The 13,374-nt window shown below is 46.7% G+C and overlaps 1 protein-coding gene across 2 annotated transcripts in view; it reads left to right on the top strand.

Annotated features, from left to right (window-relative positions):
• Window positions 1-13,374, top strand: part of LOC120991649 — a 314,874-nt gene that overhangs the window by 282,840 nt on the left and 18,660 nt on the right. For both annotated transcript variants that reach the window (XM_040420444.1, XM_040420445.1), the window contains 2 exons: window positions 7,456-7,599; window positions 13,135-13,268. In XM_040420444.1, coding sequence (XP_040276378.1) covers window positions 7,456-7,599; window positions 13,135-13,268 — 278 coding nt within the window. The remainder of the gene's footprint in view (window positions 1-7,455; window positions 7,600-13,134; window positions 13,269-13,374) is intronic.

The raw sequence follows: 13,374 nt of genomic DNA, 5'->3' as shown, positions 1-13,374 counted from the left end.
GGCGTTCAAGTGTCCCAGTCAGCTGAAGATCCTCAGCGACGATTCATAGGACGTCGTTTCCTCTGCCCAAATGGAGGCAGAGCGAGGGTTGCAGTCAGTCCAGATCGGTTGGGCTCAGGAGAACGGGGGCGACCCAGTTGAGCGGGCTTGGGGTTTAGTATGGTGGACCAAGGGCCAAGAATGACAGGTGGCAAATCCAGAGCACGCAGAAATTCCGGCAAGTCCTCCGGGCTGTGCAGTACCACTGCTTGTTTCCTAGGCCCAGCAAAAAGGGCGAATGGATAGCCCCACCTGTAGGGGATTTCGCGTTCTCTAAGCAGATCCAATAAGGGTCGGAGCGCAGCCCTCTGCGCAAGTGTGTGACGAGATAGATCTTGTAACAATTGTAGGGAGGATCCCTCATAGGACAGAGGCGATGACTGACGTGCATTGTTCAGGATCCGTTCCTTAAGAGCATAGAAGTGTATTCTGCAGATAACAACTCTTGGCCTGGAGCTATCTGGATTGGGAGGTCTGAGAGCTCTGTGCACCCGGTCAATTTCAATGTGAGTGCCTGGCGACCGTCCCAGGATTTTGTTGAACAGTCCAACAACAGTGGGCATGAGATCAGGTGTCGCAACAGATTCAGAGAGGCAGCGGATTCGCACATTGTTACGTCGGTTGCGGTTTTCAATGTCCTCTAAGTGGTAATGAAGCGCGTTGAGCTGTTCGCTGTGGGACTGAACCGCGTCTTGGAGAGAGGAAACTGTAGCCGACAGGGCCTCGTGCTCATGAACCGTTGAGTCAATTCTGGAATCCAGTACTTTCATGTCAGAGCGAATCTGAGAAAATTCCTGATGGCATTCTTGCAGTATGTTAGTAGCAAAATCAGATAGGTCCTTCTTAGAGGGTAGCGTGCTAATAAGAGTGCGCAAGTCCGCCATCGATGGAGGTCTGGTGTCCTCACTATGTAGGATCGCCGAAGCTGATGAATGCACCGCCCAAAAGAGAGGGGGATGCAGCGTGTAAAGCAGACCTGGCAGCGGCTGAGGGACTGATTGTGGTCGCCTGCTCCCCCAAATGCTGATGGCGAGGACTGTCCCAGGACGATCCGGAAGACCAGTGGGGTGAGGCGGCCAAGGAGCACGCTGGAGAGCGAGAAGGAAGGCGAAATGGGTCTAGGACCACCTGATGGTTAACCTCCAGGGTGGGAGGAGTGGCAGACAGTTGTTGTGCTGGTCCATTGTGCTGCCCCAGGGCAAGAGGGGATATAGCAGCCAGTGACACTGCTGCCGCGGGACCCGTTCTACCATGAGGGGTCTCAATAGGGCCTGGCAGGGGCTCATGTGGCCAGAAAGAAGGGGCTGAAGGTCTCAGGCCCTGCCCGCATACAGGATCATCAGAACACAATTCCTGGCCCACATCAGGGGGCAGTGATAAGAGGGCCGCCGGCTGCAATTGCGGCTCCTCAGCCGGCTCTGAGTCTCCAGCAGGAGGCCCCGATCCATGAACTCGGGTGGAGGGAGGAGAGGACGCCTGAGGTATCATGAGCGGGCGGGGAGACGATCCCCGGGACCCGCCGTTACCTGTCGCCGGTGAGGAGAGAGGGAGCGGAGGCACTGAGGAGGATCGCTGACGGCAAGAGGACCGGGTCGGGCTCTCCAGAGGGTCCGGGCGCGCAGGTTGTGAGTAAAGGAGTGGCGCGTCGGCGCCATCTTGCAGGCCCGTGCGGCGCTCCTGGCAGGCTGTAGACGAAGCGGCCGAGTGTCTTGGCGAAGAGGAGAGGTAAGTCGCCTTGAGATGGGGCCAGGGGAGCCGATGGACGGGCTCTACCCTTTTTGATCGACTTCCCCATCAGGATGGCTGCGGATTACTGCAGGAGTGCGGCGGAGCTCTCAGTGAGCGCGTCTTCACTCTTCCATGGCTGGCCACGCCCCCCTCTGGATTTCGTATTTTGCGGAACGGAACAGCTAGCCCTTCATTGAACAGTACTATCCTTGTCCGTAATGCGGAAAGGAAATACGGACATACAGAAACGGAATGCACACAGAGTAACTTCAGTTTTATTTGTGAACTCATTGAAGTAAATGGTTCCGCATACAGTCTGCAAAAAAACAGAACGGACACAGAAAGAAAATACATTTGTGTGTAAGAGGCCTTTGGCTACTTTCACATTAGCGGCAGCCTTCTCCGCCAGGTGAACAGCCTGCCAGATCCGTGCTGCCTTTAGTGCACGCGTGCCCCAAGCTGCTGTAGTTTTCGTTTTGGCGCACTTGGAGAAGGCAGGTAATATCTGACCCGAGCCTCATCATAAATAACATGCCTCCTCCACCAATGCAAGCCCTATCAAATCAGGGCCAAAGTCTTTACTGGTGTGCAATTAGTCACACAATCTGTAACAACTGGAATACCCCATTAACTCTTAGGGCTCATGCACACGACCGTATGCCCTCCAAGACATACAGTCCGTGAGCGGGCCATATGTCCCAGAGCGGCATACATGGTACAAACGGGAGCGCACAGCATCATAGGTTACTATGATACTCTGCGCATCGGGCCGCCAGCGGGACTATTTTCTTGTACTCATATGATCATGCGGCCCGATGCGCACAGTATCATAGTAACTTATGATGCTGTGCGCTCCCGTTCGCACGATGTAAGCCGCTCCGGGACATATGGCTCGCTCACGGACCGTATGTCTCTGAGGGCATACGGTCGAGTGCATGAGCCCTTAGAGCTCAGCCTGCGTCTTGTTGAGATGCACCTGGTTATATGTACTATGTAACCAGGTTGTGCTATTCTCCTACTCTCTAACCGTGTGGAGAGAGAAAGCCAGATTTCTCTGAGAGGACACTGCCGAGTTCTGAGCAAGGATATTGCAGTTATCACAGATTGCTGTACAGGTTGTGCTTTTGTTTCACTTGCCTGAGACTAGCTCAGCCTTGTCCAAGTAGTCAGGGATTGATCTTTGTTTAGTTAGAGCCAGGGCCGATCCTAGGGTCACAGGCGCCTGGGTGCAGAAATATTTCTGGCGCCCCCACATGGGCGTGGTTATCTTACTAACTCCTCCCCTTTACAATGTTTCTATGGCAACAACTTCAGCCCCACCAATTTGCTTTGACAATAACTTAGTCAACGGCTTTGACAAGTCAAAATAAATGTTTTATTTATTGACAAATCTGTGTCAAGTGCATGTAAATCAAATAGTGCAAATAGTACAAATAGTGTACTTGGACTATAAATATGAACTGATCAGCCACAACATTAAAACCACTGACAGGTGAAGTGAATAGCATTGATTATATTATTACAATGACACATGTCAAGGGGTGGGATATATTAGGCAACTACAATGGGGTCTAATGGATCCTGGAGGGGGGGCTCTCTAACAGAGGCCCTCTTTGTGACCTGAATTTTGATGGGCACAGTGGCTGCATTTTGACGGGCACAGTGGCTGCGTTTGGATGGGCACAGTGGCTGCGTTTGGACGGGCACAGTGGCTGCGTTTGGACGGGCACAGTGGCTGCGTTTGGACGGGCACAGTGGCTGCGTTTGACGGGCACAGTGGCTGCGTTTGACAGGCACAGCACAGTGGCTGTGTTTTTATGGCCACAGTATGTGTTTTGATGGGCACAATAGCTGCATTTTGATGGGCACAGTAGCTGCATTTTGATGGGCACAGTGGCTGCATGTTGATGGGCACAGTGGCTGCAGTTTGATGGGCAGTGCACAATGGTTGCATTTAATGGCACACAGTAACAGTATTACTTACACACAGGGTGCAGCCAGGGAAGCCAGCCAGGTCAGGTGCAGTCAGCACCCACTTCGCAAGGCACTGCAGCAGCCAGCAGGCAGATGATCAGATCGATGGCACGCCACTCAGTCTGTCTAGCCAGACCAGGCAGAAGGCATTCAAGGCACTGGGCAGGCTCAATCAGCTCAGCTGAATCAGGCAGCAGCAGCTTTAAAATGCTCCGCTGTCCGCTCGCTCCAGTCCCTCCTCTGCCTCCTAGCTACCACGCTGTCTGAAGATGGCAGAGGTGGGTGGAGCCGAGCGGAGCTATATGATCTCCAGCCGCAGAGGCGGCGCGCCGCGGGCTCTGACGTCACGTCGTCACTGACATCCCGCTCGGCTCGCAGATTCCTCGGCGAATCGGCGGCTCGGCTGCTCGGCTTAAAAAAAAAAAAAAGTCAAAAAAAAAAAAGTCCCGGCGGCTCGCTCGGCGCCTTTCGGGTGACAGCGCTGGGGTGCGGGGCACCCACTGCACCCCGTGTAGGATCGGCCCTGGTTAGAGCAAGGACAAGGCTAGGGATTTTGGCTCAAATTTACTAATCCTAAAGATGGTGTAAACTTAGACGGGCTGCCTAGACCTGCACCAAATTATCACAGGGGCTCAGGCTGGATGATAAATCTGGTGCAGGGACAGACACTTTTCTCTGACTCTATACCAACTATTGTGTGGCTTAGTTTGAGACAATTTTGACACAAAGTGGTGCCACCCATTCAATGAAGCTCTGCCCCCTTTCCAATAAACTCTGCCCCTTACCAAGCATGTTAAAAAAAAGTGTAGAAATCCTAGATGCCCTACATTGTGCCAGTTTGTGACTCCTTTTAAACAGGATTTTGACAGACAGATTAGTAAATCTGGGTCTTTGTTCTTATGATTTAGTTTTTGTGTCATGCAGCCTGTGGAATAAAACTGGCAAGGTGGTCAATTTAAAGAGGCCCTGTCACCACAAAATGCAGTGCAATCTGCAGGAAACATGTTATAGAGCAGGAGGAGCTGAGAAGACTAATGTATAGGTTTGTGGGAAAAGATTCATTAAAACCTGTAATCTGTACATTGATATCTTTGCTTTTTTCACCTCCTGTGAAGAGCTATCGGTCCAGGAAGGAGGAGTTATGAGTGACTGCCAGCTATCTCTTAGGGTTCATGCCCACAAACATAAGGGGCCTGTGCTGCACACCGCAAATAGCCGTACTTAATGCATAGGCACTGGCCATGTGCACTCTGTGGTGTGGATGCCGATCCAGTGACTTATATGGGTCCAGGATCTGCAAGATTCGGCAAAAGGTAGGACATGCCTTATCTTCTGTAGTGCGGAGGCACGGACCAGAAAGCCCACGGAAGTGCTTCTGTGGGCTTCCAATCCATGCCTCTGCTCCGCAAAAGATTCAGCGTGTCCTGGATCCGCACCACGGAGTTCACAGGGCCAGTGCCCGTATATTGTGGACCCGCCGTTTGCAGTCCACAATATTTGCACAGATCACTAACATTTGTGGGCATGAGAACTAATGCACACTTAGGCTACTTTCACACTTGCGTTAGGAGCGGATCCGTCTGGTATCTGCACAGACGGATCCGCTCCTAAAATGCAAACGCTTGCATCCGTTCAGAACGGATCCGTTTGCATAACCATGAACAAAAAAAATAAAAAAATTTTTTTTTTGTTTTTTTTGTTCATGATAATGCAAACGGATCCGTTTTGACTTTACATTGAAAGTCAATGGGGGACGGATCCGTTTGAAAATTGAGCCATACTGTGTCATCTTCAAACGGATCCGTCCCCATTGACTTCCATTATAAGTCTGGACGGATCCGTTCGCCTCCGCACGGCCAGGCGGGCACCCGAACGCTGCAAGCAGCGTTCAGGTGTCCACTCACTGAGCGGAGCGGAGGCTGAGCGCTGGCAGGCGGATGCATTCTCAGTGGATCCGCCTCCATTGAGAATGCATCAGGGCTGGACGGCTGCGTTCGGGAACGCAGGTGTGAAAGTAGCCTTATACACACAATGTTATCAATCACTGATAAAACCTCTTCCCTGTACCGATAGCTGTTTAAAGGAGGTGGAAATAGGAGACATATAAATGTATAAGTTACGGGTTTTACAAAATATTTTCCTACCACTGATGAAGGAGAATGTAGCTCCGAAAACGCATTTGGTGACCTAAGGAAGTGACAGTACATATTGAAACATCGATACCCATATACTGAACAGTTTGGGTTATACGCCACCGATCCACCTGTAATAGGAAAGCGCGCGCTCTGAACTTTCACTGCACGTAGGGTCTTCTCAGGAGCAGGTGAACAAACACGTGGGACGCCGAACACAGCGGAGGCAATACAAGGCTCTCCAGCGAGGTAACATCTACCCTGTACACACGCTCCGAGACTGCATGGAATGGTAATGTAACGATTTATCTAAATTACCAGCAATATCTACAGTGGTGTTCTGCAACATTGTACAAATAAGGACATTGGCTACTTATATTTAAGATTGCCTAGTGCCTGCAAACAAAGTGGAGATTTATCCAGCAACCATCATAACATTACAATACAGGTAAATCCCAAATAATGTAAAAGACATTTATTGGAAACTGGACCCTGATGATTTCTAATAACATTGAAATACGATATTGCCCATCATTTTGTGCTACTAACTGGACATGTATCATCTATATTGTGGATTTAATAAACAATGGTTTTAAACTGAATACTGTATTGTTAAAAGAGATATGCATAGCCGCTTACCCTAGCCTAATACCATGTGACTTGCAGGGTTGGATATGCACATCAACCATATGCAACTGTCTATTCTGGTATCTATTCTATTTTATTAGGGTTATTTTAGTTTTTTTTATTAATTTGTCTGTTTTTAAGAGGGTTTTTCGTTTGATGTACTCAGCTTATATCTCACCATTGATTATGGTGGATGAGATAAAGAATAAAAATAAAACCTATATACAATTTTATCACAAAGTAAGTGTTCCTGCAACAGCCAGATAATGGAGTGCCCTCCTCACATACTTTTTCTATTTTCCCAAATATAAATCTTCTCAGCTCCTCATGTTCTATAGCATGCTGCTATTGCACTGCATTTTCTGGTGATAGGTCCTCTTTAAACATAGTGGGGGACATTTACTAAGCATGCGCCAAAAAGAATGGCGTTTTGATTTGCGCCAAATATATCAACTGTTTTCTCCAGAATTTTCACCATAAAGAATGCATTGCGCCAGAAATGTCAAAGTGGGCGGAGCTATCAAATTTACGCATATTACACCTCAATTATCATCCTCTTATCGGCAGAAATAGCTCAAATTGTTGAGGACAATTAGACCAGCTTATGTTGTGGTGTTTTGTGTAAAAAGTCGCATTTAGAGCAGAAAGACGTGACTTGGTCAAAAAGTCGCATTTATGAAAAGAAAACCAACTCGTCAAAGGAATAAGTGATAGGTGAGTAACATGGTGCATTTATTTTTATCTAATACAAATGAGCTAAACATGAGTATTGACATCTAATTATAAATACAATTAAATAGTAATATATTAGGATTTACAGTGAAGAATCTGGGGATAAGAATATTAGAAAAGGTGAAGGATATATGATAAAAGAAAAGTATAACTTTTAATATACAATAATAAAACAGAATAAAACATTGCTTTCAAATATTTTTCTTTAACTCTTTCTTTTCAGGGTTCTTCCAAACATTAACCTCAAGTACAATGACAAAGGAATCTCTTAAGGTCCTGCTGTCCAATTTATATCCAAGTGAAGAATCTAAAGATATAGATGACCTTTGCCATCTTTTACTTTTTGAAATTGATAAAAAGAATAAAGGTGAGTTCAGTGAGGGAGATTCTGTTTCAATTTGTGCCCAAAAAAAAAAAAGCCCTGGCAAACATGCCTTGTGCCAGATTTATGTGTTTTAGGCATTTTTTACACCAAATCTGTCAGACAGAGTGAGTCACTGTGTGACATTATCTGCCTGTCTTGTCTCGTTTTAGGCTGTTGTATTGTAGAGATAATAAAATATCATCCAATACATGCCTTGTCCACGTTTATGTGTTTTAGACACTTTTTGTGCCTCACTAGACAAGGGACATGGTTTTGGGGAAATGGGTTAAGGAAGGGTGAAACCTAAAAAGTGTCAACATGCACCATTTTGGTGCAAAGTGAGCCAACCAATAAGTGTTGTAAAGTTGACTATGAAAATGCACCAAATGTATCATACAGCATGTGCCATTGTGATAAATGTCCAAATATTATATAGTATTAGGCTCCACGTTTTGAGGCTTCCATCAGAGGCGTAGATCTGGAGGACTCCAGACGTAAACCTCCAATGGAAGGCTGCATCGTATTCCACTGATGGGCACTCATTATCCCTACCATTACCAGGCAGCTGTCAGTTATTGAATATTGTTTTACAGATTGAATTTGGTCAATATTTAAAAAAAAGGCCTCCGGGCCTGCTAAGTATGGAAGCCTATGAGTAGTGGTGTGCCAAGGAGGGGGACGGTCCGCCCCGGGTGCCTGCTATCAGAAGCAATGAGCGCCTCCATCAATACAAAAGAGAGCGCTCATTGCTGGAGCGTCGGGAGCTGCGGTACTGTCACTCACTGACCACTCAGCTCCCAGCGCTCCTCCCCTCCTTCAGGATTTCTCCCTGCTCCACCATTCAGCCTGCAGACACAGATTGCGCTGAAGGCCTGTGTGGGAGGAGCCTGCAGCCCAAAAATCTGCCTAAGCTCAGCCCACACAGTGCTGCAAAATGATCTGTGACTCCAGGGAAGAAAGGACTGTGAGCTTCAGGAACGGGACAAAGTGAGTAGATACTGCGTTTTTTTTTGTTGTTGTTGTTGCTGTGCAGAGGGGGCACAGAGGGCATTTCTACCATGTAGGGGGCACAGAGGGCATTTCTACCATGGGGGGCGCACAGAGGGCATTACTACTACAAAGGGAGCACAGAGGGCATTACTACTACAAAGGGAGCACAGAGGGATTTACCAATACAAAGGGGGCACAGAGGGCTTTAGCAGTACACAGGGGGCACAGAGGGCAATACTATAGCAAAGGGGGCACAGAGGGCAATGCTACTACAAAGGGGGCACAGAGGGCTTTACTGCTGTGAAGGGAGCACAATAGGCATTTCTAGTATGGAGGGGGCACATAGGGACATACTACTACAAAGGGGGCACAAAGGGCATTACTACTACAAAGGGGGCGCAGAGGACAATACTACTACAATGGGGGCACAGAGGACAAAATTACTACAAAGGGGACACAGAGGACAATACTACTATTAAGGGGGCACAATGGGCATTACTACTGTGAAGGGGGCACAGAGAGCATTACTCCTGTAAAGGGGGTGGGCTTAACTGTTATGGGGCACTGAGTGGACATTATTACTGTGAAGGGAGCACAATGGGCATTACAACTTTGAAGGGGCACAGAGGGTATTATTACTGGTATGGGGGCACAGATAGGGCATTACTACTGTGAAGGGGGCACAATGCGGGCATAACTACTGTGAAGGGGGCACAATGAAGGGATAAGTACTTTAAGGGGGCACAATGTGGGCATAACTACTGTGAAAGTTGTACAGTGAGAGCATAAATACTGTTAGGGGGAACAGTGTGGGCATAACTACCATGAGGGGCACAATATGGGCATAACTACCGTGAGGGGGCAACTATCTGGACAAAACTACTGTAAAGGTTGTACAATGAGGGCAATACTACTGTGAGGGGGTGCAATTTACTTTTAAGTACTAAGGGTGGGGGGGGGGTGCCAGAGAAAGGATCCACCCCGGGTGCTAAACACCCTAGACACACCACTGCCTCCAGGCTTGGTGTCATAAGCAACTGTCAGTGTGAAAATGACTTTTTCAATGCAGTACAATACAGCAGTATGTGCATAAGCAGTGCACTCTCCATTTACTGCTATGGAACTTCCGTAACTAGCCAAGCTCGCTTACTCAGTTATTTTCGGTACTCCCATAGCAGTGAATGGAGAGCGGGACCCGCACTATTTGGCTTTGATGACATATCCTAACATCTAAGATTGGCCAAGCCGTTTAAATAATCATTCACTTTAGACTATTGCCAGGAGAGTCCTCAAAAACCAAATCCACAGATAAGCTAAAATGTACAGAGGCAGCCCAGCTGCCATACTGATGTCTGATGTAATATTCCTAATCCTTACTACAAGTTATTGTACAGTAGGTGGAGACAGATGTCTGACAGCAGCTTATCCCCTTTCACTATAACAATAAATACGAATGCACATCTGATGGATTTCTTTGATTTAGTACCGTAATATTGGCAAATGGGGCAGTTGAGGGCTAAACAATGCTGCAGGTCTAGTCCCCACCGCCCAGAAGTGATAACATCCCAATTGTTTTCACTTGAGCACTGCAGTGTTTAATGCACACAAACCAATTGGCTTCTGCAGTCACGTGTCATTAATACACACGTAACTGCTGAGACCATTTATTGGCAGCAGTGGTGGTCATGTGAAAACAATGCTAGACTGTGCAGGGACACACTCCCAAATGGTAACACCCATAAGTGACTTTATCCATAAACTTCTAGCCAGAAAAAAAAAAAAAGGGCAAAACATAGAGTCATAAGAATAGATGTTCCAGAATTGTAATTTCATGTGGAATACAATTATTTACTAAAACAGACGTGTCAGGAGTGGTATCGGGCCCCCTTTAAAATAGTTGCCAATTGAATCTTATTTATATCTATATTCTTTTGACCTCAGGATAAATCATAATGCTTTCCTGGCAGCTCCTTGTCATGTTCCCAGAAGAGGAACATGGTGTTTAATGCAGCAAAGCTACAGAGTGTGACCTGCCATAAAGATATAATGTAGATGTATTTCATCTTGAACCTCCTTTAGATAGAATTCCTACATACTCTTTTTAACATTTATAGTGCTTGTAATATTTAGAAAAATTCTGTTTCTTGGATAAAGGCATACATTGTGCTAAGAAAGCTGCAAGCATAGCTGTAAGGTACAGAGGTAGCCGTGGCATCTAGGCTATGGTGCCTGAGCGGACCCAAAGGCACCTTCTGCCACATAAGGTGTGACACAGTTAGGGGTAAGGTCTGGGAAAACAGGTATTTTCCTCCCAGCGTGTGCTGCTGGGCTGATTTGCAGCCAGGTGGGGTCAAACACCGGACTGGATTTTAAGTGCCGGTCCGGGTTTTGACAGCACCTAGGTGTCCTTAAAAGACAGCTGGGCTCAGCAGCAAAGTGTGTGTGTGCTGGGAACTGAGGCTTGTGCCGTGCTCGAGGGCTGAGACCCGTGTTTAGGGGAAACAGGCCCCCTAAAAGCCTGCTGTGGACTGCTGGAGGCAGAACTGCCAACAAGGTGATTTTTGCTATGTGGACTTTCCATTGTGTGTGAACTAACACCAAGACTGCAAAAGTTGCACATGGTAGGTGAGAGTTTTTTTTTCTTTAAAGTGGTTATCAAACCCCTATAATACCCCCTAAAATGCCCAGGCCCCTGGAACTGGTTATAATTACCTGGCTCCCCATCACACGTGTTGCTTCTGATGCCCGCACGGCCACCTCTGCATCTCCCCATAACACGGATGAAAACATCCGGAGACGGGGATGGTGGGGCAGCAATAGCAGGCAGTGATGGGAATGAGCCTGCCTAGCGTCACCCGTGATGCTAAGATTGTTCCCGTCACAGATCAACATCCGGTGATGGGGGGGGATCCAATGGCAGGCCATGAAAGGAACAATCCTAGCATCGCAGGAAAGTTGCTGGGGGGGAAAACTGCAGGTCCTAAACTTTAAAATGGTTGCCTTAGGACCTCTCTCTGAGGTACAATGGAAAGCAATCATCGACCATAGTTTGAACGGTGGCAACGTAATGCTACATTACCGCTGTAGCACTACTGATTATTTGACTTTGGCAGCTGCTGCTGCTGCAACAACACAGTGGATGGAGCTGCTAGATTACTGCAGCTAAAGTCCATCTCAGTGCTTGGTGTCTATACATACACGAATATTATTGCTAATTTAATATTTACATACTTTATTGGGCACAATAACATCTCCAGAGGAAAAACACAAAGTATTTCTGATAATTATGTTTTTGCTTATTGCTACATAATTATTTTATTAGATTCATACAACATTAGCATGGCCATTCATCATTAGTTGTATCTATTATATGTCTATCTAATGTCCATTTAGTTTAGACAGGTTGCTTGGCATTTATTCTCCTGGGAAAATATATTACGGTAAGTTTGGCACCCCTCCACAAATAGTGATACATATAAATCTCTGTATGCTATTGTACATACAGTACATAGATTCTTAGTTCAGCAGCTCAACCATTATGCCCCGATTTGTTACTGAAGGTTGGTAGTGCAGTGGCCGGATTTGGGGTAATCCCAGTGCTATGCTGGGTCCTTCGGACACAGTTGAGGTGAGGCTGCTCCCTGCTCCGGAAGAGATGGTAAGTTGAGGTGCAATCCAATGGGAAAAAGGGTCCAGACATCCAGGGTCTGCATTAAACCAGTGTGCTTCTCTACTGGAGCAACTCAAGTGCAAAACAATATGGGAAAGGCACTGTGCTGGCTTCTCAAGTCTCCATCCTAGCAGAAGAAGGTTTTGTGCTGTGGAAAGCTGTCCCTCTCTTTCTCAGAAGATGGGTACCCTGGCCAAAGGGCTGGTGGCTCACGGTCTGTGGCTCTGTCAGCTGGTTGGCCCTCTGGTCAAAGTACTCTGTGGCAGAGTGACCCCATCTCAGCGTCTTCTTCTGGTTACTCTTGCACTCTGTCAGAGTCTCTTCTATTAAACACTGGTCACTATCTGCAGACAACTTTGGGCTCTAACTGCTTTCCTGATATGCAATTTGTAACTGAACTAGAACCTGCTAGTGGGAGGAGTTGAGTCGAGAAGCACAGCCTAAACAGCAATAATGTTGCAATTTCAGTCTGTCATATCATTTCAATACAAGTCTACGGGAATGACTAAGCAGTCTTTCCAGACATAAACAAGTCTTTAGACTTAAACAACAGAGCTAAACCAGAAAGTCAAGAGGCCTGTAAGTCAGTTTTTTTTCCCCTCCGAAACTTTGCATAGTCTCTTATAATAAACTGTGGAAGATTTCCAACTTCCAAACATCCATAGTCCAAAGCACCCTTGCTCAAGGGTACTAATGTAGCACCACTTGACACCATGGCAAAGTAAGTCTACTGCTTACGGCTGGTGCGTATAGCACATCATGCTTATGCTGCACTAGAACCTCTCACCAAGCTGCATCCTTGTAAAAAAAAATATCAAAAATGGCATGCAAATATTCAACTTAATTTCTGATTTATGTGTTTTTCATGTTTATACAAGGAGAAATTGATGAAGATCAGTTTGTGTCCTGGGTTCATAGTATGCCTCGTGAGCAAATCACATCAATATTGAACTTCCCAATATTACCGTTAGAAGTGACAACTGCATCTGAAAGGGAGCTGTCTTCAGTTCCAGTAAGTACAATTATGTAATTATGTATTAAGAGTAATGGAAGGATCACCCTTTTTGCTGTGCCTTCTTGTTAGAGAGGTTCAAGCCTCAATAATAAGCTGATAACAA

This window comes from Bufo bufo, chromosome 2, assembly GCF_905171765.1.
Source record: "Bufo bufo chromosome 2, aBufBuf1.1, whole genome shotgun sequence".
NCBI lineage: Eukaryota > Metazoa > Chordata > Amphibia > Anura > Bufonidae > Bufo > Bufo bufo.
Note: the sequence above shows the minus strand (reverse complement) of the source record. Positions and strands in the feature narration are given on the sequence as shown.